This window comes from Lonchura striata, chromosome 5 (assembly GCF_046129695.1).
Source record: "Lonchura striata isolate bLonStr1 chromosome 5, bLonStr1.mat, whole genome shotgun sequence".
Taxonomy (NCBI): domain Eukaryota; kingdom Metazoa; phylum Chordata; class Aves; order Passeriformes; family Estrildidae; genus Lonchura; species Lonchura striata.
In genome coordinates this window covers 59,453,029-59,480,127 of record NC_134607.1, presented here as the reverse complement: position 1 = coordinate 59,480,127, position 27,099 = coordinate 59,453,029, and the positions used below count along the sequence as shown (strand labels likewise).

At 40.3% G+C, this 27,099-nt stretch overlaps 1 protein-coding gene across 1 annotated transcript in view; it reads left to right on the top strand.

The window, feature by feature from the left end:
* The first annotated feature begins 1,999 nt into the window (after positions 1-1,999).
* Positions 2,000-27,099, top strand: part of PRKAR2B (protein kinase cAMP-dependent type II regulatory subunit beta) — a 76,219-nt gene continuing 51,119 nt past the window's right edge. The window contains exon 1 of the mRNA XM_021539143.2: positions 2,000-2,378. Within this exon, the coding sequence (XP_021394818.1) occupies positions 2,051-2,378 (328 nt within the window). The 5' untranslated portion in view covers positions 2,000-2,050. The remainder of the gene's footprint in view (positions 2,379-27,099) is intronic.

Here is a 27,099-nt window from a genome sequence, read left to right as displayed (position 1 = left end):
CTTCCTCAAAGCTTAGGTATGTCTCAGCTTGGTCACAAACAGATCAATCCTATCAGTGGTGTGAGAAGGTTTTTAAGCTCCCAAACTTGTGAACGAGGCAATCTGGTATTTCGAGGTAACCCACGCTCCAGACTAAGCTATGCACCTGTCCATGATGTACAGGTGCCAGCTCTCCTGCTGCACCTGATTCTCAACCATTTTAATGTGCTACATGCTGCAGCAGCAGGGCTTCCAGCAGGCAGGTGTGGTCAGGGCATGCCAGCACTGCAGCAGGGCATGGAGTGGGGGTGTGCTGGCAGCCCCCTGGACGCTGCAGCAGTTCTTGGAGCCTGATGATAGAGCAAGCTTCTGCAGTCCAGAGAGAACTCGTAGTCTGCCTCCAGACGACTTAGCTTGACTTTGAAGAGGTTCCTCAAGCAGGACGGTGCTAAACAACAGTGAATTTAACTTCAAAAAAGTACTTTATGCCTGCAGCATAAAGTGAAGCCACAAGATGTTGCCTGAAGGTATTCCACAGCTCAACTGGTAGAGATGTCTCCTGCCTGTTACAGGGCAGCAATATCACCCACGCAGGCATGGTTTACTCACTTCACTAATTTACCTGGTCTGTAACACTTTGAAGATCCAATCTGTGAACCAAGCTCCATTTGAAAATACATACACAATCAGAACTGGGTTCCATTTGGAAATTAATTGAACTTAAAACTGGCTTTGATATCCCTGCGTGAAAAGTGTCACAGAGATTGCTGTATTTTGCTGTCACCTTATTTTTTCGAGGTCAGGTCTTTCAGTATCTCGCTACTGCAAACTCACACTTGACTGCTTATCTTACCCTAAGCCCCTATGAAGCTCATTGCAAGGCCATTTGAAGAATGCTGAATGTTTAATGAAATCTATTCTCAAACAGCCATGTTGTCACAGCCTTTAGAGGGTTTAGCAGTTAATTTGCTTGATGCATAAAAATAAGACTCGAACAGATCTTTCTGGAACCCCAAAACGTTGGCCAATATTCAGAGGTGATAACAAAGGGGGGGGGGAAATGCAGCTATCAAGCATTCTATGGACTTCACTTTCAAGAAGCAGTTTAGTGAAGCATTGAAAAACATGGCACCCGTAATTGCTACTTACTCTACTTAAAACATTTAAGCTTCCTGGTGATGACAAGCAGCACCCACTTACCACTGTGCTAAGTATCTCTGCAGCATGGCTTGGAAGAGCGTCTATGCCGAGCGTTGGCATTCAGCAGTGTTTAAATTGGACTTCTTCCCCCATTTTTAAACAATTCTTTCTTTTTCCAGCTAAATTTTTCGTGGACCTGAAACAAACAGGATGTTCTTGCTTGCACCACATCACCCCTCCCAAACTAAATGATACAGATGAATGTAAATCGACAGCACTTGTATGCGTATGAATGATGTGGAGAAGAGCTTTAAGGTGGTGCATGGCCGTGAAAAAGCACAGCAGTGCACTGCGGTCCTTCCCTGAGCGGGGACACGTCCGCTCAGCGGGAATCCCCGCTGGTCGCGGGGCGGATGCCCGGACACCCCCGCAGGGAGACGGCGCTCACGGTTTGGGTCCCCGGCAGCCCGTGGGTGGCGGGGGCCGCGGTGCGCGGCGTGGCCGTGGCCCGGCAGGGCAGCCCGTGCGGGGGCAGGGATGCGGTGCCCTGCCCTGCCCTGCGCTGCCCGCCGCCCCGCCGGCTCCCGCGGCGGGCGGGCGGGGCGCGGCGGCCGCAGTCCCGGCGGGAGGTTGTCATGGTTTCCCGGGTCACATGCGCGCGGGTTCCCCGGCGCGGGGGGAGGCGCCGCCGCCGAGGCAGCCGGAGCCGCTGCCCCCCGCGGGCCCGCCCCCCGCCCGCTCCCACCTGCGCCGCCGCCCGCCCCTTCCCGCTGCCCACGGGCGAGCTGCCGGGCGCGCCTCGTCCCCCGGGCCGCCGACCCCCGGCCCTGGGCTCTCCCCCCCTCTCCTCCTCCTTCTCCTCCTTCTCCTCTCCCCTTCCCCTCACCCTCCCCCTTCCTGGCCGGGCTGCGCCCCCCCGGCCGGCCCCGGCATGAGCATCTCCATCCCGGCGGGGCTGACGGAGCTGCTGCAGGGCTTCACGGTAGAGGTGCTGCGGAGCCAGCCCGGGGACCTGCTGGAGTTTGCCCTCCAGTACTTCGGGCGCCTCAAGGAGGAGGCGGCGACGGCCAAGGCGGCGGCGGAGAAGGAGCCGAGCGGCCGCCGAGCGGGCACCGGCCATGACAGGGGCACTCAGCCGCCGCGCCGGGGCCCCCCCGACGCCCGCGGGGTCAACTTCGCCGAGGAGCCCATGCAGACCGACTCCGAGAGCGGCGAGGACGAACAGCCGCCGCCGCCGCCGCCGCCGCAGCAGTTCCCGGGTAAGGCTCCCCCACCTCGCCGGCCCGGGGGTGGGGGCGCGGGGGGCTCCGCGGCCGCCCGGGCTCGGTGCGCGGCCGCGGGGATGGGCTCGGGGCCGGGCCGCCCGCGGGTGCGGGGCCGCGGGGCCGCGGTGCGCGGGCACGGCAGCGGCGGCACCGCGGGCAGAGACCGCCCGCGCCGACAGCGAGCCCGCGGGAGGCTCCCCGTATCCCGCGGCAAACTTCAGCCTCCCGGGCTGTCCCCTGGGGCTCGGCGTGCGGGTATCACCGGCTGCGGCGCTGGAAGCGTATGAGCCTGGCATAGTCCAGCGAAGATCTATCCGTGTGTTTCCTTTTTATAGGAGCAGATCTGCATTCCGTGATTAGTGCAAGGGCATGTCTGCCTTAGAAAATACCTCCCGTGGGCATGTTGTTCACGCACTTGATTAAACGTTTTGCGTAGATGTACTTACATGTGTTTTAGAAAGTAGAGCACAATTTAAAACATAATTTCTTCCTGAAAGCCAGAGTTAAATTTTGTGCATTTAGAAGGGCCTGTGGAACAAGTGTTGCTGTGACAGCAAAGGACATTTGCAGTATCTTTGTGTTTGAAGGTAACACCGATCTACACGCAGCTAATGACACCTTATCTTTGTGTGGCTGACAGGTTTTATTTAGGGACTGTGCCAATCCATCTGCTGGTGTGGGTTATGGGACGGGTGGGAGCTGCCTCTGAAGGGTGCACAGTGCTTTGTCTTTGTGTCATGAGCAGGCTGACTGAAGGGACAGTCAGTAAGGTTAGATGGAGAAGAGGAAAGCGTCCGAGCATCTTTATTGTATTTTTTTGAGGATAGCTTGAGGCGTATCTTATCAGATCATCAAAGCAGTCATCCCTCCGAGTCGTGCTGGAGGTAGACTTACTTAGCAGAGTATGGAAGGCAGCTGTTTGCTAGTTGAATTTCAGTGCAGGTTTTGAAATGATGTCTTATGTGCCTTTCATCAGGAAATGTAGATAAACAAGTAGGTGTTTAAGAAATGGGTGAGTTTTCAAAATGCTTTGTGTTACCCCATAAGACAGTCGCCATTCTTCTCATCTGTTCTTTCCAGCTATACCCACATGTATTTAATGAGAAATTGAATCTGTCAATCAAGTTCTGCAATTTTAAACTGTAATGCTGATTCTGTGAGATTGGTAGAAATTTGAAAATTTGCTGTCTTTGAAAACTGAAATAATCATAATGTGGAAGAAAAAAATTATCGCATTTCACTAATACTAGATGTGGCCTTTCAAACATTAATTATTCTAACACCAAATCTCATTGCTAAATGGAAAACTGGAATGTTGTATGGAGGGAAGTACATAAAAGTAGTTTTATTTATTAATATGTATGTGTTACGTACCTGTAACTTTACAGGATGCTCTAAGAAGCTTTCTAAGCTTTTCAAATGAATACCAGTAATTAAGATTCTTTTGACAGTCTTTTTGTTGTGATTGTGAAGAGAAAAAGCTATTATTGCCAATATTCTCATTAAGGGACATGCTAGAATCTCTTAGTTTGACAAATTGATTTACTTGTTTGACAAAAACCCTTTAAAATGCCACATTTTTAAGCCTAATATATTTTGAGCATTTAATTGTATTATGGTTTGTAAATTCTGTCTGTTCAAATAATTGTTAATTAAAAGAAACAAAAAATGAAAATATTTGTGAAGCCATGTGAAGATTAATAAGAAGTAACTCATGGTAAATGATTATTAATAGTGTGCTTGTGTATATGTACATTGTGCAGGAGTGTGTATTTAAAATTCAAATTTTATGTCTGCCCTGAATATATTCTTCTAAGGTAACATAACAATGAATCCATTCAGCCTTTTGTTAATAACTGGAGGCATAAAGGCTTGTACTCAAATATTTGTTTAATGGGTTTAGATACCAATTTCAAAGCATGTTTCTTCTATGCTTTTGCTTTCTGTTTCTAGAAGTAGCAATTTTTAAGAACTGACGCTTGGGAGAAAGTTTTAAATTTTTTTTGCCTTTATGATTTATTAGACGACTTCCATATAGCAAATTTGCCCTGTTTGCATCCTTAGGAGAGGGCAATAAATTTAAAAAGTGGATAAGCAAATGCAAAATGAAAACCTCTGTTAAGGAGGTCAGGCCTGGTGGTGGTGGTATCTTTCCTTTGCTAAAGCCGTACATTTGAAATCTCAAACTGACAGTGTTCCTTAATTAATTCAATCAGAACATTGTTGAGCTCTCACTGTAAATGCTCCAAACTTTTATTTTCCTACCAAATGTTTTTAAGTACCTACAAGCTCTGCAGTTGAACTCTTTGTCAATATTAGTTTTGTCCTTGAAATGTATTTTGGAAGTGTATCCTGTTTCAGAAATGATGAGCTGAGGCATAAGCTGTGTTAAAAAGAAAAAACCCCTGTACTCAGGATTAAGAGTTATATGTGAACCTTGAATTAAAATCTGTTCAGGTCTTTATTGTGTCCATTACCTCGGCTGCAGAAATCACATAAAGGTAAAAGCAGTTACCTTGTCTGGAGGGAGAACTTTGTTGTATTGGTGTCATAGTTTTGAATTGACACCTGGAGTTAAGGTGACCTCAGAAATGACATTCTTTATGTTCAGAGCATTTAGATTATCCTCTTTGGAACACATGGTTTAATTTGGGAATGTTTTTCAGGTTTTCTAGTTGGTTTGTTTGGTTGGTTTTTTAAAAAAATATTTAATTGTCCTACATGGGTATATTGGCATTAATCAGTTACAACAACTAATTCCTACTCAAATAAATAGCAGACACTAAATTGAACAGGAAATATACATAAAAATGAGCCCTGTTTTAGAAAATATGTCTAACTTTTAGCAAGTCTGAATTGCATATTAAGATTTATTATATTGTGTTAGCAACATTTGAAAATGCTCATTAAATTATTTATTCTTTTTACAGTGACTATACTTTTCTTCTGACTTTACCACTTACATATTGATTTGCAACTTATTTTGATGGGCAATAGCCTATGTAATTTGTAACAGCTGTTTTAAAATGGTTGCCGTAGATAAAAATTTCATCTAGCCTTAATATGAATTAGTTGAAGAGTTTTTTGAGGTAACATTGCTGTTCCTTAAAGTCAAAAATTACAGTGCTGCATATATCATTTGGCACACCGTAGCCTCTGTTTACTTGATTTTTCTTTTGTTTTGTTTTACTTCAGTTTGTTTTGGTATCTTTTTCAGATAGTGGTGTATTTTAACAGGAAAATACTACAGCTGTCCCTCTCCTCCCCCGTGTACTTCTGTTGGTGTGTTGGTTGCTTTGGGTTCCTTCTTTGGAAACTTGAGCTAGAAAATGCAAGTCTGTATCTCAGCTTAACCCACTGATTGTGCCTAAATAATATGAGATCACTGTTTAGGTAAAACATGCATATTCTACCTTACAATACTAATTTTAAAGGCATGTCTTTATTTTAGTTCATTTATTCAGTCTGAAGTGCTTACAGATGTACTATTCATAGAAATTTTGAAATAATAGGTAAATTGTAGAAACCAGAAAAAACTTTGCACGCAACTACATTTGTGCCATGTGTACGTAATGGGCAGATCAGAGCAGTGGAAGGGCTCAGGAAGGACAAGGTAGCAATATAAAAATACATACAAGTTATAGTGGGATACCCTTAAATCAGGGGTTGTATAGAAAAGCATGTGATTTTCTTATAAATATATATATTCAAACTGAAATCTGTGGTATGATGGATAATGGCTGAAATCACTACCATCTGATATGTACTTAGCCAACATGAGAAATGAAGTTTTAGTAATTTCTACGGTCACTCTTTTGAAATACAGAAAGCAAGCAAGCATTATTTGTATGATTATAAGGACAACCCCAACTGGACCCAGGCTGGGGTGGATGCAATTTAGAAGAGAAGTTTCCAGCCACAGACCAGTCCCTTGGGAGCATGGCATTGTTGGAGCATTCCTTGGCAAGGCTTTGGGCCATATCTCCTTGCAATTTTCTAGACTATGCCTGCTGTCACTCAGAGAATAACGTGTAAATTAAGTGTTCAGGGTGGGTGTTTGAGAAGAAGATGGATTCTGTGAGGGAAAAGAATTCCAGATGCAAAAATTTGGTGCCTTGCTGGTCCAGTGGGCCTTGGTCAGGGGTTGGCTACTGGCTGCTATTCTCTGTTAGTGTACACAGTCACAAAAACATAAAGCTTTCTATCCTTGCTGTAAATCTTAAAAAAAAATTCAGATTTTCAAAATTACAGTTTTCAGTAATTTTGACAGGAGCAAATGAAAATATTTTCTTTCTGCGAACAGTTATTTTAGAGAGTAAACCCAAGCAAATTGGCAGTTGTTTGTGGTTTGTTTGGGTTTTTTTTAATTCCTTAATCTGACACAGGTGTTTTATTCAAGTTGAGAGATTTGTCATCAACAAACTTAGTTTGACAAAATTATAAGCAACTGGAAATGTGAAGTTGTAATATATACCATTTATATACCACTTTTTTGGTAGGATTTTGACTCCCTTTCAGACATGTATCTACTTGTGATTATAGATGAAAGAATGCTTTTGACACAGCCACTTAAAAAACATAGGTATGTTTATATTAATAATTTAGTTGAAATGATAGCAGCCTCCACTCAAAAGTATTTATGCATCCCTGCTCAAAATTAAGCATGCATGAGTGGAAGTGCCTCTGCTGGCTAATATTTTGTTGAAGTTTGGTAAAGTGTATTAAAGAGAAGCAGGAGAAAATTCCAAAGACCTGTGGACAGAAAGGTAGTACAACTATACCAAAAACATTTGAATTTGTCTTCAGCTTCTTTTTCGCTAAAGAATCAACGTGGAGATAATTTTGGCTGACTGTTCAGCTTGGAAAAAGAGAACAGCATTAATTCAGGATGTATAGGAAGACAAAATTTTGCTGGCATGGGTTTGTAGTGATTGCATTATGAATTACAACCTATAAGCAACGTCAGTACTAACATTTGCACAGTGACACTCAATTTCTTGCTTGTATCTGTCTGTTTCAAAGGGAAACTTGTTTCCTCAGGAACTCTCTAGGAATATTGTTTCACTTGCTGACTTCATTTCAGTTTCCCAAAGAAACCTTACATTTTTTGTTCCCTGTGTTTACTCCTGTCTGTGTGTTAAAGTGAATGTAAGAAACCAATTTATTCCCCTGCTTGGTGAAGAGAATAGAGATTAATCTCTGGACATTAAGAGAGTGCATGTTTTTAGAAAGTACTCCTACAGCATAATGACCTAGTGCTTGTAACGTGCACAGAGGTGTTTTGTGCATCTGCCAGGAAGTTAAGCTTGGTTTAATACCTGTATATCTCATATCCCACGTCTGTTATGTAAAAGTATTGCATTATGTTCTCTGGTTCTGTCCAGTTCCCTCAGTCTGCATGAAATGTACCTAAACAGTCAAATCTCTTCAGACTTATTGGCCTTAGGTGCTCCTGTAAATCTGGAACATATGGTTTGGAAATCACACATTTAGGTCACAAGGTACAGATCAGTCAAGGTACAGGCTGCTGCTGGTTTTCAAATATCAAAGATGACCTCTAGATTGGGAAATTTCATTTGTTGGGACGGTGATGAAAGAAACAAGAAGGCAAGGTGGAAGGCAGGATACGGAGGAAGAAAAGGAGTCAGTATGTGGTAAGGAAAATACAAAGGTAAAAAACAATGGGGGAGATACAGAACTGAGGTGAGGGGAGAAAGATAAAAGAACAGACAGCACATGTGAGAAGGCACATGAAATTCTCCACCCTTATTTTTCTACCCAGCTATAGCCCTGCTGTCCCAAATTTATGTCCTGAATTTTCTACTGAAATTCTGTTTGGCTTATAAATATGTTTCGGAAGAGCATAAATGTGAGCATAACTAAAATCAGTGGTCAATGCATTGTATGAATGTGAATTTGGTCATCTGATGCTGAGAGATCTATTAAATATTTTGATATGCTCATATCATATTACCATGTCTGTAGCCTCATAACACTTGCATTTTAATGAAAGTTTCAACTCAGGTTTTTTATTGAGGATGCAGATTGGTTTTCAACCATTTTCTGTTTTAAAAAATAATAGTAGTGGTTGTTATGAAGAAGGTCAACAGGCCCATGGGTACAGCTGCCATCTTCATAGCTAAGAGAGCCAAGGTGTCGCTGATGAAGAAATGTTGAACAGTACATAACAGGGTGAAATGTCCCTACTTGTAATGCTTAATACATGTCACAATGGTTATTTCATCAACTATTATTTTAATGGAAATGCCTTAAACTCACGTTGTAGTGTAACTGTTACCAACCTAGGTTTGAACTTCTATTATGAGCTTCAAGTGAATGTAATTATACAGAAGTTCTGTGCTTTAGAAAGGTTAGCAATTTTTAAGAAGTGAACGAAGGAGGGAGAAGAGTTTGAGAAAAAGAGCCATTAAAAATGGCTCAGTGTTCTCTGCTTCTGAAATAGGTCTTGACATACATAAATTGGAAGAAGAAGAGGTGATTCTACCAGGGATGATACATTTATCACACAATTTGTTTGATATTGTTGCTTGTTTTGTGGATGTGGGTGCAGAAAAGATGAACTCTGTGTATACATTAATTACTACTTGCTAGATAAACCTGTCAAAAGAAATAAGCTTGTCTATAAGTAGATATTGCCATAAACATCCATCAATTAGGGTATTGTTTGAAAGTATTCTTTTGAGAATTCTAAAGGAAAAATACACTTTTTTCCCCTTTTCTTTGGGACATTGGGTGATGATACTGGTAAGTCTAGATAGCTTTATATTGGGGTTTTATACTGAAACTCCTTATCCTTTCAGGGAACCCTTTTAAGCTAACCCACATGCTGGGTAGGAATGATCACCCATTTACTACATGGAACAGGATGTTTTGACAAGTAATAACAAACTTGGGGTTTAATTAATCTTTTTCTTTATGGAATACATTTTTTGGTCTGTAGGTGAGTTTGCACTCATAGCACTAAACAAGACTTTGTTGGAGAAGGTGAAATTTGGCATTGAGTGTGCTTTGTTTTATCTTCATTTTTCATGTTTCTAATTGACTGTCGTTGTTACACTTTTCCTTGTAGAAAAGCATAATGTTTGTCAATTTGGTTTTTCATTAAAAAATATGAGGAGCTCTGTTTCAATTTTTTGTGCACTTAGTGATAAAAATAGCAGAAGTACTCACAGAGAATTTCTATTTACAGTTTCTAGGCAGTGTACTACACCAATCCAGATTTATATCAATGCAGCAAGTAACACAGAAGACACACAATTTTGGTAAAGATGATGGTAATCAAAAAGATGATGGTAATCAAATGTCCAGTGCCTCATTCAGCATTTCCAGGGATACTATGTCACACAAAAATGTTGTAGCTCTGCAATGAAGGGGGATGGAGACAAGCAAGGGTGCCTGAAGCGCATAGGAGTAAATTGTAGATTGTAGGTACAAGGTATCTTCAGAATGAACTGTACAACAGCTGTATGGCAGTTTGCCATCCTTTCCATAAACGGCATCCTTTTAGCATTGCTGCTCAGAAAAGTAATTTGCAGACCACAGATAAAATAAGGAAATTACAAAGAATAGAACAATAAAAAAGATCCAAATTTTAATTGAATCAGACTTGCCTTATTGTGCTATAACACTCTGGATAATGGAAGGTAGAGTTGTAAAAAGCATGCTGTAACAACAGAAAGTGTTTTTCACTTATGTATTTCACTCTTAAATTGCTTAATGAGATTAAGAAAAAAATCATCAGGGCAAGAACTTGAAGCTGAGAGCTTGAGCAGGTAAAGGCTGATAATGAGAATAGCTGTCTTACACATACAATTTCACTTATGTGACTGAAGTGGTTTCTGTAAAGCTGGGCTAAATGGGACAATTAGTAAATATTATGAAGACTTCCTGAATGGACGGTCTAGAAAATTGCTGTATAAAATAGATTTTTAAAGGAGAAGTAACATGATCTTTCCTGCTCAGTCATTCCAGATACCATCCTGCTTGTATAAAGACTTTTATAACAGTGTCAATTTGTTGTTACATCAATTCCTTCTGAATCCCAGTGATGCAGATGTCAAACATGTTTTTATAAATAGTGGTAGTGTTTTCATATTATACCTTTTTAGCAGGACTGTCCATTGTAAAGCATACCAGATATGAAGAAAATAAATCCTTGCCCAACACTGGAAATAAAACATTCCTTGTAAAGCCTCAGTGTAGACTATAAATAAGAGATGTACTGAATTCTTGGTTGGGATGAATACAAGCTGGAACCAAGCATAAGCATTCAGACTTGCCTGCCCAAGCACACAGGCTGAAATTCTTGGTGTGATTTCCCATTTCTGGTTCTGAAAATTCAATGCCATGGGTTGTAAGAGATTTGTAAGTGTTGCAGAATATGGGTTAACTTAAACTCAAGCTGTCCATGACAGCTTTGCTGTGGCCTTTTTTGGATTATCTCACATATGAATATATATGGTCGCTGTACTGATCTGGTTTGTTTGCCATTATTTTTACCCCTGAGTTTGTTTCCCATTATTTCATTATTTTCACCAGTGCAATTGTTCCCTTTTAGATCCTCTCTCTGAATCTCTTACACTTTTTTTTCATGCTGAAGAACTCCATCTTTGGGCCAGTAATTGCCTTTGCTAAAAAATGCAGACTAATACCACAGGTCCTTGAAACAAGTATTGCTCAATCATTTTTTCTATTTAATATCTTGGAAATTAATATCTAAAATCTAATGAATATGTTTAAGTATTCCTACTGTTTTAACAATGGTTAATATGACAAAAAGTCTGTCTAATAGAGGGCTGGAATTGTCTTGAGATTTCTTGTTCTCTTCCAAAACAATATTTGTGATACTCATCACACTTGCAGTCAGAAACAATTACAATATATACTATAGACATCTATCAAAATTTTATTAAGACTTCAAACGAAATGTTTTCTAACATTGTAATAAACCCATTTTTTCATCATGAATGAGTTTTGAAAGTTGTATATACTTAATAATTGATGATATTAAAAATAGAGGGAGAGGTTTATTTTTTTGTCCCCAGTTATGCCTAATTTCTACTGAAATTGAGAAGTTAGGATCTCGTAGGTTTATCGACCTGTTTCTTCATGAGTCTCTTTAGTACTAGACCCAGTCATCATTTCATCCTTAGTTCTATTTTTGGAGTTTTTATTTTTCAGTTCTGAACGCATAGTGCTTTTTCTTTCCAACCACTTTGTTCAATAACTTTGGATAACATTCAGGCATCTTTCTCTAAAACCCATCTTTTAGCTAATAATTTATCTCTCTTTACTGGTTTTTAATAGGTAGTCTAAACATGAGAAACTTTGATCTAGCCTTAACCACTACAATATTTAAGCATCTGTGAGGTAATTTAAATACGAAGTTAATAGTCTGCCTTCCTTCCTGTTGCTTCAGCCTACAGGAAATATTGTTTAATGACTAATGCACATATTAAAAATTGATTTGAAAGAAGATAGATGGTTATTTATTCTTAGATACTACTAACTTCAATTCGTGTTAAAAATTTTATCTGCAGTATTTTTCTGCATGTCTCCCTTGCTAATGTGTCAGTTTTCCCCTTCTATTGAAATGTAGCTGCTGCTGGCAGTTGAGGTGGGAGTAGATGTAGATTAATTTCCATTATCCACCTTGCGAAAAGAAGTAATTTGTTCTTCTGGTTTTGCCTTCTTAGTATCAGGAATAAAATGGAGTCATTGATTTAAGTGCACCCTAATTTGCTGTCTCTCTGGAATATATTGTCATATGAACATGGCTCATCTGTAATTACTTCAGTTTATGGCCTCAAAAAAATGCAAAAAGAAGAGGAACAATGTCATATTTTCTTCAAGTCCATCCTTCAAATTATTTCATTAAGCATAGATGCAGGGTGTGGGAGGTATAGGGAGACTGGGAAGTCTTGGGAAATCTAATCAAAGAACAGTTTGAGCTTGTAAGAGAAAGCTATTCTTTCCATGCAAATATGTAGGTGTTTGTCCTCTTCTCTGACTTTGTTTTTGGGAATTTGAGGAGCTTCTCAACAAGAACTTCTGTAAATACTGCTAAAAAGACCTGAGTTTCTTGCTACTGCCAAAATTGGATGTCATTGATCCATTTCCACCAAAGAGTTTTCCTGGGAAGGTTATATGGAGCAAAAAGTACAGCACTGTGTTGCAACCTGCTTCTTCCATCTGAATGTTTTTTTGGCTGAAGGATCTTTGTTATGCACTGGAATAAAAAAACAAAAAACCAGTTAACAATGAAAAGAAACAAATGGTAGTAGGAGATGGTAGGAGACAGAAAAATCTCATCCATCTTTTATTGCTGTTAAGAGGATATCAAGTGTTTTGTTTTCTGTTTTCCTTTTGCCATATTTTTTTTTTTTTAGTGAGAGAAATGAAGAACGTTGCTTGGTCTACACTTTATCCAGAAGCTCAGTCAGGGGCTAATATCCATTTCCCTTGTTTTGAGAGAAAATATTATTTACAGTTCTGTTTGAGCATAATGGGAGATAAATCACAGAAATGTGTGTTATCACCCTTCTCAGTTGAAAGGAGGCAGATTAATATTTACAATTGTAGCATGACACTCACTGTCTTCACAGATGTAACACCAGATAATATAAGATCTTCTGGGACTGAACTGATGTTAAGTGCATGTATAGGCCTTTCAGAAGAGGAGACAAGTACTCCTGGATTTCAGATCATTGTAGTCATCTTGGTGTCAGCTTGTACCTCACTAGGTGCTTACTGAAATGTGCTTGTTCATGTTAGAAAAATGTTTTTAGGTCTAACTCTGTAAGAATTCTGCCACTATAGCATCTGGATCCTTGACAGAATTAAAACTAAACATGCAAATGGGCTTCAGAAAGACATCCTCAAGTCCTACAGGTTAAGGAGAGTATTGGTGCTTCTCCCTAATAAAGCAGGCCATTTATTGCCTCTTCTAGCTTGGAGGTGACAGACCCAAGGTCCCTTTTCTGGGAGCTGGCTTGTGGTCCCAGCAGGCACTGCTAAAGGCCCCACTGGCATGGCATCATTCCACTGCCATGGGGTAATTTAACCATTAAGCAAAACTATTTTTGTTCTTATGAGCCCAGAGTTTCCTGTGCTTGTGAAGATGTGTTCAGCTTCTGAGAAAGCAGTTATTATTTGTGGTTGTGGTCAGTATGTTGCCATCTGATGTCTCACCTTTGACATCTATTGCAATGTCTCTTTCTTTTATTTTTTTAAAGTTTTGATATTTAATTTGCTGAAGTTACTATACACATGCTTGTGAAGAGCTAATAACACTGACTACATAGCTTTGAACATACAAACTGGCACAAGCCTTCTTTGTTTCTTTAAATGACAGCATGAATTTATTCCAGCACTGGTTGGCTGGTCTGGTGTCCTGGGGTGACTTTATGGTACTTGTATCCCCAGTTGTCTCTGTTTATGCTGGATTTTAAGTCCTGCACCTGCAAGGCTGGTTCTGAGAGCGAGGCGGGGAGAAGCAGCGCGCAGTTTGTTTTCAGGAGCTGCACTCGCTCCTCCACGTTCCTGCTCCTGGACTGAGCTGTCTGCAGCACGGACAGACAGCGGGACAGAGCTCTCCTTTGCTTTTAGCCAGGTTTTAGCTGGCTGAGCCAGAGAAGTTCCCTGGGCAGTGGCTTTTGTTTCTGGGAGCTGTTCAGAGCTGCTCTGGACTGGACACCCAGAAGAGCTCTGGGAGCTCACACCCGGGGCCCACCCAGGCCTGGGCTGGGGCATTTCCAGCGCAGGAGGGGCTGAGAAGAGACTGAGTGAGCCGAGCTACAGCCCACGGAAAGGACTCTGAGTTTGCCATCTCTTCAGGACAGCCACAGGTTTCATTGTTTAATATAATTTCATTTTTTATGCTTGTGAATGCTTTGCTTGTTAAATAAAGAGGTTTTTTTCCACTTTTCTCCAAGGAAGTATTTTCCTGAACCAGTAGGAGGAAGGGCTTGGATTTGATTTCTAGAGGGATTCCATTTGGAGTTTCCTCCCAAATTTTCCCTAAACCAGGACGTACGGGTTCAATTCAGCTGGGGTGAAAACAATCCAGCTTGATGGCCTGAAAGAGGCAGTGGCTATATGGCATGGAGGTGTATTGTACCATTGCAAAGCTGAGTCTGATTCAGGAAGCAGTAAATTCCTAAAGGGCCACTACAGTGTTCAGGTGGAGGAAGCACCTGAGTGTCTGGCTCAGAGCCATCTAGTACCAATATTGAGAAAGTCTAGTGTTCATCAGCTGGCCGGCCAAGACTGAATTTATGTGACCTGTCCTTCATGGTAGGTACTAGTTTGGTATCAGATTCTATTTTTCACATATTATTAGAAACTTCTTTTCTTTGAGGCTTTTCTCATTGTTAAGTTCAATTGAAAATGGTAGAGCAAGTTCAGTTTTTTCTTTTGTTAAGGAGTTTGTGTTTCACTTGCAGAATGAAATTGCCCATGCTTGTTTCCAGTGTTTGAATGGCTTCTGCTGAAGCCAATTTAAAATTGACAGGTGAGGTTCTGTGGAACAGCACTCTTTCTTTCTAATTATTAGGAATAGAAATGTAATTGCTGTGACACTTGGAGGAGTTACCTGACTGTGACTGATGCTCAGAAAGTAACAGGAGCCTGGTTATTGCTGAAAATATGTAGATGTGTTGCTGAGATGGTTTTATTTTGTTTTCATTTGGAAAATGTACAAAGGTCAGACTATAAACACATGTGCTGCTTTAAAAATGTAAAGACCGAGCCAATAAGATGTACACATTTATTCCGGAAACCCTACTTTATATTTACTTCTGGCTAGGAACTGACATTGTTTAACTTGTGCACTGCATTCCAGGACAAAACAGTTTATAGAGCTGTAGAACTACTATTTTTCCAGATGAAGGGATGAATTGAACCTTCCTTTTAGTGATAGCCTTTAATGCAGCACATTTTAGGTATAAATTTTTCCCCTCTAAAGCTAGCCTCATGCCTTCTTGCACAAATTGTTTTAGAGATTGAGCAGTTGCAATGTTTTCTAAGGATAACTTCTTCCTGTGTAGTTATTGTATGTTATTGGTATGGGGTTCTGTGTTCCTAGCATGAGGATCAGATGCATATAACTGATTGTGCTTAAGGGAGTGGAAAGAATGAAGTTTCCTAGTCTGTAGTTGGAAAATTATACAAATTCCAGTGAGTTGAAACTTGGCACTGGATACAAAACTGTCACTATTTTCCTGTTTATATCAAAAGAATTTTTAATCATACTTCTCAGTTTAAAAAAAATACTTTTGGTGATCAGTAGTTTTGATATCTAAGCTAATACATATTGCTTTTATTTGACTGTGTTTTCTGTTGTCAGATCCTACATATTTTATGAAAGTGGTTTGATTTCTAAGTAACTTCTTGTTTTAAAGGCAAAAAGGAGAGCTTTTAACTGGAGTTGTGAAACAAATGAAAGAGGCATGTCTATAGAATTGCTAGCATGTCTTTAAAACTGAATAGTGGTAATCTATAATACTTACAGAAATTTTAAGGTCATGATACAGGAACACCTACTGTGCCTATGAAACTATATGCTATAGGAAGTACATACTTGTCTGTTTTTACTAGACTGGCCTGATTAAACTCTTGTAGTGCATCAAGTTAATGATAAAAACATTTTTAAATTATTATATAGGGTGTAGTATAGTAACTGGGAGTAACTTCCCCTATCCTACCAGTCATAAGAGATACTTAAAAATTAGGGGAAAAAATTCATTTTAGTAATCTGTGGGTCTGGATGAAATCCACAAGACAAAGGAATTTGGACTGAAGGCTAACTTTTTGTCTGTTCTAATCTCATCCCTTGATAACTATCCTTTAAGGAAGAAGAATGATCCACAAATTAAAAATAGGGCTCTGAGAGTTAAGACAAATTAGGTTAAATGTTCATATGTGTTACAGATTTGCTGTGTGCCTTTAAGAAGTTTGCACTAGTGCCTGTAAATTGGCAAAATGGAATCATTGCCATTCCCAGCTTGCCAGGATCTTGTAGCAGTATGTATGTGAAGGGCTCACGTGTCATTATTTGCCTACAATACTTAAAGAAATTTCTGTATCACAGAGTCCAGGGTGATGATAGAATTTAAAAAAAATTTATCTGATGTGTCTTTTTTTTTTCTGGCCAAATATAGGTATTGATGGGTTTATCTTTGATTGAAAGGTGCAGGAAAACTTGAGCAATCAGCAAAGCCCTTGCAAACAGAGGAGACCTGTATTATTTGTTTAGGCTACAAAGATTGCCCTTAAAAGTGTAATTAAAAGATTGCATTACTTCATATTCCTAACTCATTTTGTCATTTACCAAATTGTTTATACAAAAGATGCTTGTGGCTGTTAGTATGGGCTCCTGCCATATAACTACTACAGAATCCTACCTTCAACCATGTGCTCTTCAGGTCGCATTTAACATAAAGGTCATGCATTGACTGTGCCTATAAAAGGTGAATAAATCTTTAGTCTTAAGTCACTGTCTTTTCTTAAAAAAAAAAAAAAAGTTGTCAATTTTTGTAACTTTATGTTGTTTTTTTTTTTTTTAATCCACTATTAGGGCAAAAAGCTTTTTTTTTCTTGCCCAAAATAATTTTAATCTACTTATCTTCTCTTGTAGTAACCTAATATGAATGCTGGGAATGTAACTGAAAAGCAATATTTATCCTGATTTATGAATTGAGTATCCTTTAATTTCAGAAACTTCCTAAATCAGACTCTGTGAGTTTTGGCTATTTTTTTTTTCTTTTTTTTTTTTTTTTTTTTTTTTTTTTTTTTTTTTGAGAAAGCAAGACAGAAATGTTATAAAATTCCAATTTAATTTCCAAAAATGGATTGGTTTTTTTTTTTTTTTCTGCTGAGGGTTAAATGTAAAGCATGCATCTTCCAGTAAGTTAAAGAAGAAACTCTAGTGTATCTTTGTGGACACTTGAATATCCAGATCACTAGGCCAGTCTGCTTTTTAGTATGCTTGCTTTCACATTGTCTTGACTTCAAGAGAAGAATTTTTAATGCTTGCCCTTGGAATATGGCATAGTCTGGAAAGTAGGGCATTTTTTTTTTTTTTTTCAGAGGTGTGGGTTGCTAGTCTGCCATGTACCCAGTCAGGCAGTTTTTTGTTTTCCTTTTTTAATGCACTCTGGACATTTTCTGTTTACCTGCTCTAGAAGAAATAAAATTTCTTGAAAGGCAGTGAAGGTTGTGGGAAGACTATCAGGACAAGTAACACTTTGTCATACACAGATTAAAGCATTTTCTGCCATTTCCCAAAGCAGAGAGTCTGAGCAATATTCTGGATTATCATCATGTGCTAGTCTGCCTTTATTCTGGTTCTGTATATTCCTGTTCAGTACCCAAATCTTAGATCATTTTCCCAGGTAGGTAAGTGTAAATAGACAATGTGAAAATGTGTGTTGGACTTCTTGGATAGGTCTTCAGGAAAGGAGTCTTTGGGTCATGACCCATGACATTTGCTATGGCTGGTTGTAGCTGTATTTCAGGAAATGGTGTCATGATCACATGTAATTTTTCTATGGAATCTGATACGGAAGCATAGTAGGTTTTGTTTGGGGTTTTTTTTGGGTTTGGTTTTTTTGGGGGGGGTTGTTTTGTTTTGATTTTTGATTTTGTTTTTGTTTTGTTTTTGTTTTTTTTTAACCCTCCCTTGGAAGACCAGTATTTTATTCTAAGAATTATTTCGTTGCCTGATGACTAATCAGCGTGTTGGAGAGTTTTGCTGTCAAGAGTCATGGAAAGTTTGGCTCCTGTTGGAAATCTCACAGATAGTTACTGAAGGAAGTCAGGGCAATGTTCTCAAGCATCCCTAGCCAGGGAAAGAGTAAAATGGGTGTGAAAGTGACAGTGATGCTGAAGTTTACTTACAAGAGATGCAACTTTTCAAGTGCTGCCCAAACTATTGAGCAAAATGGAGAAGTGCTGAAAAATCCACTAGTTGCCATTACTAGACATTTCTGAATGTGATCCACAAGAAATGGAGCTGAAAGACATAATGGGATTTAGTTTACATTGTAGAGTGCTTTTAATGTTACTGCAGTACCAAGAAAAGAAATTATAGAAGGTACATCTTTGTACATCAGCTACCCTTTTTCTCAGGGAATGTTATTCAGGTGCTGCCAGTGATCTCTGTTTCACATGACAGCAGAAGGTACTGAAATAAATTGGTGTCTGTAGTTTCCTTTGCCACTTCTCAGCTCACTTGCATGAGTTGCTTTGTTCAGGACAGAAAAAAACATGTCCTATTAATCTGCCCATAAGGTCTGTTCAGCTGTGGGATCTCTCTGACCTCTCCATTCTCTTGAAAAAATGAGTTATTTGCCCTCAAAGATTCCATAATTGAGGCACAGGTAGGAAGCAGTTTGAGAATAAAGACTAGATATGTAAAGGGGCTCAAGTAGCAATATTTGGCATCATTATGCACAAATTGCACCTTTGGGGCACAAAAATCTACTCACCAAGTCAGGGTATAGTCCTGGGATGTTCTGAGTTGTTACTGTGGAATTAAAAAACAGTTTAATATGAGTGTAGGCCTGGAAAAAGATGCTAAATGAAGGCATTATGCCATATATGTACTATATTAGCTGCTGTTTGCCTCTTGGCACTGGGACAGTCACAGCAGTTTGGGTCTGGTTTTGATCGTGGTCATATAAATAAATGTATGTATCATGATACAACAAAAATATCATGACTGAGTAAGAGACAGAAACTGGGCTGTGCAACATATTGTGTTGTGAGTTGAAACATGTTCTGCATACCTACATTTGTTAGAAGAGAGAGTGAGAACAGGGTAACATGTTTGAAAACTGAGAGCTAACCATTTGAGGGGGAATTTCAGGATCAGGATGGTGTGATCATGGAGATGAAGCCCATGCTCTGTTTGCCCTTTGTTCAGTTGCTAGCCATCACAATGGGCCATCACAAGGGAATGGGTCTAAGTCCTGCCTGCTCACTTGGAAAGTAGCCAACCCAAATTGTCACTATTCTTTACCTGCCCAGTTCAGGGGAGAAAAACTGCTAGCTGTTCAGTTTTGGAAGTGCCATTTGTAAGATCTTCAGTTCATTGTTGGCAGCATGATATATTGATGTGGTGCTCCTTTGTGTCATTCTTTATCAATAGAGAGCACAAAATTTTAAGTTATAGTAGCTCAGTGTTGATGGATTTTTCTTGTTATTTGCAGTCTTTCAGTTGCTCTGGTTGATCTCACAAGTCTTCAGCAACAGCTGATTGCATTGCTGCTGAAGCAATGCCAACAGGCTAGCATGCAGCTAACTCAAGATTAAGCCTGTGAAGATTTGTGGAGTACTTAGGTATCACTGTCACCAGGGATTTTTTGGTGGATTTCTCTTACATGGCTCATACAGACATTGATTAAACTCAACCTGAATCACACCTGGGGTCTCTATAATTAGGGCATCATCAGTAGTCTTGTGGGTGTGGATAGTGGTTCTGATTGTTGGAAAGGGAGGTATGTGCTTGTATTATTCAAGTTGAATCTGTATCTCACCTTCTCCTTGGGCTCATGTTGTCCCACACATGTGCAAGGGTAAATGAGAGCAGATACTGCCATGGTACCCAAGGCCTGTGCTGAAGTGAGTGCAGCTGCCAGCACCAGCTGTGCTTCATTCACTTGCCCCTGAGAGCTGTAAAGGCCAAATCACAAAGGGTGCTTTGGCCAGAGGCTTCACTGCAATCCCCAGTAGCTGCTTGCAGTAATGTAGCACTGCATGGATATGGGAAGGGAATGGCGAAATATTTTGGATTTTGTCTTTTCCCTCCTATCTCTTCTAGCTTTGACTCAAACTCTCAGATCTCTACACTAGTTTTTTGTAGCCCAGGCTTTTGTTGTTGGTGTTGCCCAGATTGGTAGCCTAAGAGTACAAGCATTAACGAGAAACAGAAAAACAAAACCCAGAAGTATCCCAAACCTGTTCTCAGAAGCCACACTCAGACCTGTGGGATCTGAGCTTTGGGAGCCACCAAGTTAAGTGACTTCAGTAGGTGTGTTCCTAGCTGGTGTGAGGATACTGGGGCTGTTGTCATTTCACTAACTGGTTTGGTTGGCTGGCAGACATTGGACAGTTTGTCTGATGTGGGAATTATGTTGTTTGTAGTCTAACCAGTGGAACATCTGACTAGGAAATGGGTGGTAGGCTCTGCCTGTGGACTGTTAGGTGTTTTGCTGGTCAGCGTGCTGGACTCAAGGAAGCCCCATGCTGCCATCAGTATCACTCACAGGCATCCTTTGGGTGGTAGGATTGAGGACAAGATACTTCTTAAGAGCTGCTCTTTTTGGCCATGGCTTTTCTAGTTAGATGCTTATATTTATTTTGTTTGGTTAGGTTTTTTTTTTTTTCAAATTTTTTTTCTGAAACAGCCATTCTTCTCATTGCATTAAAGCAACAACACTTGGGGTTTGGGCTTTTAAATTCTTTTTTTTTTCTTTACAGTCACTGTGCTTTCTGATGAAGTACATCTCTCAGCCTGTCTCTAAAACCAAGTGGAAAATGTGCTTTGCCTCATTATCTGAAAGCTAACAGAATTGTCTATTTTAGATATGAATAGCTGAGAATGAATTACCATGAATGCAAGAGAAACTCCCTTTAAGTACGTAATGTTCTTAAAATATGCAAACTTTAATATGCATCACATCCAAAATCTTAGATTTCACCAGGAAGTGAATAAGCAGGCAATGCAGATTGCAGATTATACATATTCATATACTTCTTCATCAAGGTATTTTGTACCACACATTTCTGCCAAGGCAGTTCTAGGAACCAAGCAGAGTTTTCGTATAAAATCTTTGCTTTGGAAAGTCTTAATGGTGTTTGCCCATGTAGGATTTGTTGTAATAACCTAATAGCAAAGTGACAAAAACATGAAAAATAGTAGGAAAACCTGAGTCTCAAAATTTTTGAGGCTTTAGATTAAACATGGGTAGTATGAATGTGCATGGGAGAAAGCAGTTATGTTCACCATTGTCAAATGATATAAAATAGATGAGATAATTATAAACTCTACACAAAGGTGCACTCCTTCAGAGAAGAATACTGACATCTTCTCCAGCCCACTTCCATCAGTGAGATTGCAATGTTCTTCCTTTGTAATAAATATATATTGTCAAGAGACAAAAGGCATAGGCCAAAATTTTGCAAAAAATAAACCAATCAAACAAACCAACACCTCCCCCCCCCAATAAAGGACCTAAAGCACTGTTATGTAATGGCTAAGGGAAGGAAATCAGGAGAAAAAGTAATTAATGTAAAATCTTCAGTGTTCTAGTTTTCAGTTTGACAGAAATATTGTTTTGAGGACAGGTACAGATTTTTTATTTTATGAGGTGGTGAACCTGAAGCAATTATGCCAATTTGATCCTTTACAGAATCCCAGCTGATCTGGGCATTTCTGGTGGAGCTTTGGCAGAATGATCAGTTTTTGTGTTCTGATAGGGAACATGCATACATTAGTATATATGCTCCAGGCAGCAAAATTAGAAAGCAGAAAAGAACATGAAATGGATTTAAATGCCTATGCAGCACTGTTAGAAAGCAAATAACCACAATATTCTTAAAATAGCTTGTGAAATTTCAAGTGAAAAGAAGCCATTTAGAGATGGTAAGAAGATAAGCATTATTGGCATTTTCTGTCAGATTGGTAGTAACTGTAAGCTATGCTCTGACTATAGCAGAATATCCCTTGGAGATGGTAATAAATTAGCAAAGCAGGATGTTACTGCAAGTGATGTTTGGGATCATGTTAAAAAAAACTCCTTCTAACAAACAAAAAACCCCCAACCCACTCTGCTAGGGCAGAGATAGGCAGTTCAGTAAAAACAAAATCTGTGGGTGGTGACCCCTGCTGAAGCAAGGCTGCAGGTCTTGGGTCTTGGCCATTGGGAAGGACTGGGGCTTTTGTAGCCCAGGCATTGCCTAGGAAGGCTGACCTCCCTCATACATTTATTCCATTTGTATTTTTAGGCTCAGTTTTGCTTTCAAAAGTTACTGTCTCTGACACTACTACTTTTCATCACATATCCTGAGTAATCCAGGGTTGAGGGCAGCAAGTGCTCCAAACCAAGATCTCCACACATGTACTCATCTTCTGCTTGTACGTAGACAAGTTCTAACACAAATTAACTTTTTTCTCCAGTGGTATTACAGAAGATTAGAAATATTGCTGTAAATTATATATATTTGTTTCCTCTTATCTAGTTCAGATAATGACCAAGTGTACTGGTCACAAGCAATAACAAAGATGAATTTCTAAGGACAAACATGCTAAGTAACAGGATACACATTTAAGAAAGAAAAGCTCATCAACATCTTCACTTTGTTGCTTTAACATAAGAATAGATGTACAAATAAAGAAAAAAAGCCTAAAATCTTGATCAAGCTGTTTGGGTGGGAAAAGATTAGCATTTGATTCCCAATAATGAGCTGTGACAGCCCATTTCACTGTGTTGGGTCATTGGTCTAACATATCAGGCAGCCATTTAATTTTTTTATTTTCAGTGTTTGTAATTACATACAGCATCAATTATTCATAAGAGCTGAAATCTCTTTAACTGATGTAAGTAGGAGAGACTTATTTACATCATTTTCAAGGTTCTGTGTTCTGACAGGTTAAATAAACAACTTGCAGAGTAACTCCAGCCAGAGAGTTGGTTTCAGTGGGGACCCAGCTTCACTGCCCCTGTGCAAGCACACGCAGCATGGGGGATAAACAAGAGGAGGCAGAGATGTGCACACACCTGCAGGGCTGTGATCTTGTGTCCTGGGCTGGCTGCTGTGACTGGAGTGCTGGAATGGAAGGACACAGCTCTTTAGCAGGCAGGAGAGATGAGGGGAGGGTGTTACCTGATGCCAGTGAGCAGCTGGAGTGCCTGGAGCAGTCTGGGGGGAAAGAGGAGCCAGCGAGAGCTGTGGGTCAGGATTAAAGGGAGGGCAGGGACAGGTGACATTGTAGTGGGGGTCTGCTACAGCTGCCAGGCCATGGAGCACATGGGGTCCCCTATGGGTGTTCTCACGTTCAGAACTCCTGGTGTTCATGAGGGACTTCATCCACCCCAACATCTGCTGGAAGGACAACACAAGGGAGCAAAAGCAATCCAGGAGATTCCTGGCATGCATTAATGGTAACTCCTCCAAGAGACAGGGGAGCCAACAAGGAGAGGTTCTGTGCTGGCCTTTGTTCTCACCAATAAGTAGGATCTGGGGGGGAATGTGAATCTCCAGAGCAGCCTGGGCTGCAGTGACCATGAAGTGGTGGAGTTTGAGATCCTCAGGGTGGTGATGAGGGTGCACAGCAAACTCAATACTCTGGACTTCAGCAGAGCAGATTTTGGCCTATTCAGGGATCTGCTTGATAGAGTGCCATGGGACAAAGTCCTGGAGGGAAGAGAAGCCTGAGAAAGGTGGTTAATATTCAAGAATTCCCTCCTCCAAACTCAGGAGTGATGTATCCTAACAAAGAGGAAATCAGGTAAAAAGGCTAGGAGGCCTCTATGGATGGACAAAGAGCTCCTGGACAAACTCAAACACAAAAAAGAAGCCTACAGCAGGTGGAAGCAAGGACAGGTTATTAGAGAAGAATACAGAGAGGTTGTCTGAGCAGCCAGGAATCAGGTTAGGAAAGCTAAAGCCCTGAAAGAAGGAAGTCTGATCAGGGATGTCAAGGGCAGCAAGGAAAGCTTCTATAGATATGTTCATGATAAAAGTAAGACCAGGGAAAAGCTGGGCCTTCTCCAGAAGGAAATGGGAGACCTGACTATCTGTATATGAAGAAAGACAAGGTACATAACAATTTTTTGCTTCAATCTTTGCTGGCAAATGCTCCAGCCACAGCACCCAAGTTGCAGAAGACTTCAAGTCCCAGAAGGGACTGAGAGAATGAAGAACCAGCTGCTGTAGGAGGTCAAGTTCAATATATTCTGAGGAACCTGAAAGTGCACAGGTTAATGGGACCTGATGAGATGCATTCATAGATTCCAAGGGAACTGTCCAAGGAAGTGGCTAGGCCACTATCCATCATATTTGAGAAGTCATGGCAGTCAATGAAGTTTCCACTAACTGGAAAAGGGAAAACATAAGCCTGTCTTCTAAAAAGGGGAAAAAAAGGAAGACCTGGGGAGCTACAGGTTAGTCGGTTGTACCTCAGTGTCTGGCAAGATCATGTAGCAGATCCTCCTGGAAATTATGCAAAGGTACATGGAAAGTAAGGAGATGATTGGTGACAGCCACACGGCTTCACTAAAGCCAAATAATTCATGACAAACTTGGTGGTCTTACAACTGGGTTATGGCAGTGGTGGATATGGAAAGAGCAACTGACATCATCCACCTTGATTTGACACTGTCCTGCATCACATCCTTGTCTCTAGACTGGAGAGGCATGGATTTGACTACTTGGTGGATAATGAGTGGATAGATAATAATGGCTGGGTGCACTCAAAGGGCTGTGATCAACAGCTCCATGTCCAAGAGGAGAGCAGTGAGGTTCCTCAGGGGTGGGTGCTGTCTAACACCTCTGTCAGTGACAGGGATGGAGCTCACCCTCGGCATGTTTGCCAACACCACCGAGCTGTGTGGTGCTGTCTCACTGCAGGGAAGGGATCCAGAGGGACCTTGGGAGGCTCGAGAGATGGGTCTGTGAGAACCTTATGGTTCAACACAGCTGAGTGCAAGGTGCTGCACCTGCTTCTGGGCAATCTGAAGCACAAGTACAGGCTGGAAGTGGATAGAAAGCAACCCTGAGAAGGAAGGCTTGGGAGTGTTGGTGTATGAGAAACTCAGCATAACCCCCAGTATGTGCTGGCAGCCCAAAAAGCCAATTGCATTTTAGGACTACAACCTCATGTAAATTTAATTTCTTTTGCATATTAAAAAAATAGGGATAGCGAGATATTCTGGTTTCTGTGTATTTTAATCCTTTTATGGATGTATTGATGTCTGCAAAGACAGCAATAATTATGTATGTATTTGTTTTGGTACAGGTGATTTAAAAATCTGTAGATGGCATTTTTAATTTAAAAATAAATAAATTTTAGGGCATCCTATGAAATGAAGCCATTTTTTCTTACCAACATCTACTTTTCTCGCAACAGCTGAATTACTGTCTTTTTCTCCCAGTAGCCCATAAATGCTACCACTATAGTGTTGTTTTCTCTCTCATCTTTGGCTTCTCAGTCAAGTCTGCAGGATTCAATGAAAGCCTGTGTTACCTTCATGCCTCCCTACCTGTATTCTGCTCTGTATGTGAATGCCTGTGTCTGTGTGCACTCTATGCCTGGCTATGGAGCAGTCTCAACTCACTTTCTTCTGGAAGTGTGTACTTGCGATGCCTTCCAGCAACACACATCTTTGGGTGGAGCCAGATCCCTCTGTGTGCAGATCCTACCCTCTTAGGAGCTGTGGGTATTCTTCAGCGAGGTTAGTCAGAGTTTTGGAGTGAGCTTCAGACGTTCTTGGGATGTTAAGATTTGTTTTTTGGGAAATTTGATGGCAGTGTTGATGTCTAACCTGTCAGGTTCTTTGGCTGACTGGTACATACAGGAAGCACCTGTGGCTATGATTTACCTTTTTGTGTAAAGGCCAAGCCTATGTGCTGCTGTTCTTTAATTTTGTTTTTAATAAAAAAACCCCAAAATTTCTGAGACTGACGTATTTGGTGAGGGAAATAATATAACATAACTCATGCATTTCATCATTGAAATATTACAATTGCTGTTAAATTTCCAGATTGAAATACAAATATTTTGAAAGCTATGCTTTAACTATTGTATTGCCAGGAGTGTTTGTCTTCCAGATAATAGCTGTGTATTTGCTGTGCTCATCCCTTCTTCTCATGTCTCACAGTTGTCATAGCCTTTCACAGAGAAAAGACAAGAACCATTCTCCATAGACCTGGCAACTTCTTTGTCAGAGTCATTTCTTCAAACTGTCAGTGAGTTTGTCATGCTTTCCTTGAGATTTTGTGAGATTTTATCAGTGTGAAGGTAAATTAACATAAATACATTGTCTTGTGTTGGTCTCAGCCTCTGAAACAATCTTCTACCTGGATTAATCCTGAACTAAAATGAAAGTTTCTTGTGATGGAGGGAAGTTAGAAGGGCTCCAAATTACTGCTATTATCTGTGGTGTCCCAGCCTATCATTGTCCTGAGTAATGGGGAGTTAACTCTGTTTCCTCCATTTGGGACATAAAAACATGAATCTAACTAAAGCATGTATTTTAGAGAGGCATTCATTTAGATTTGAATTTGCGTTTGTTCTGATTAGGTCATTCTAATTAATAGTCTGTTTGTGAAAGAAGACAAGTGAATATTAACTAGTGTAATATAGGGATATGATTGCAATAAGCATAATTCAAAATTTTCTGAAAGTTGGGACCCTAGAGAAATAGGTAAGCTTGGAACTGAAAAGGTGGAACATATACTGCCCATGATCCTCATCAGTTAAACTTTAGCCTGGGATTTTGATGTATATAATGAAAGGACCATAGGTAAATCAGGAATAACTCTCCTGAAGACAGTAGAGTTAAATGGAATAAAATCAGACAGTGTCTTGAGAGCAGGTTCTCAGCCTATTGTTTGAGTTTGGGCTAGGTTTGACCCACTGACCTTAGTGGTGTCCTTGAGAGCTTTAATACAGTTTTGCCCTCAATAGAAT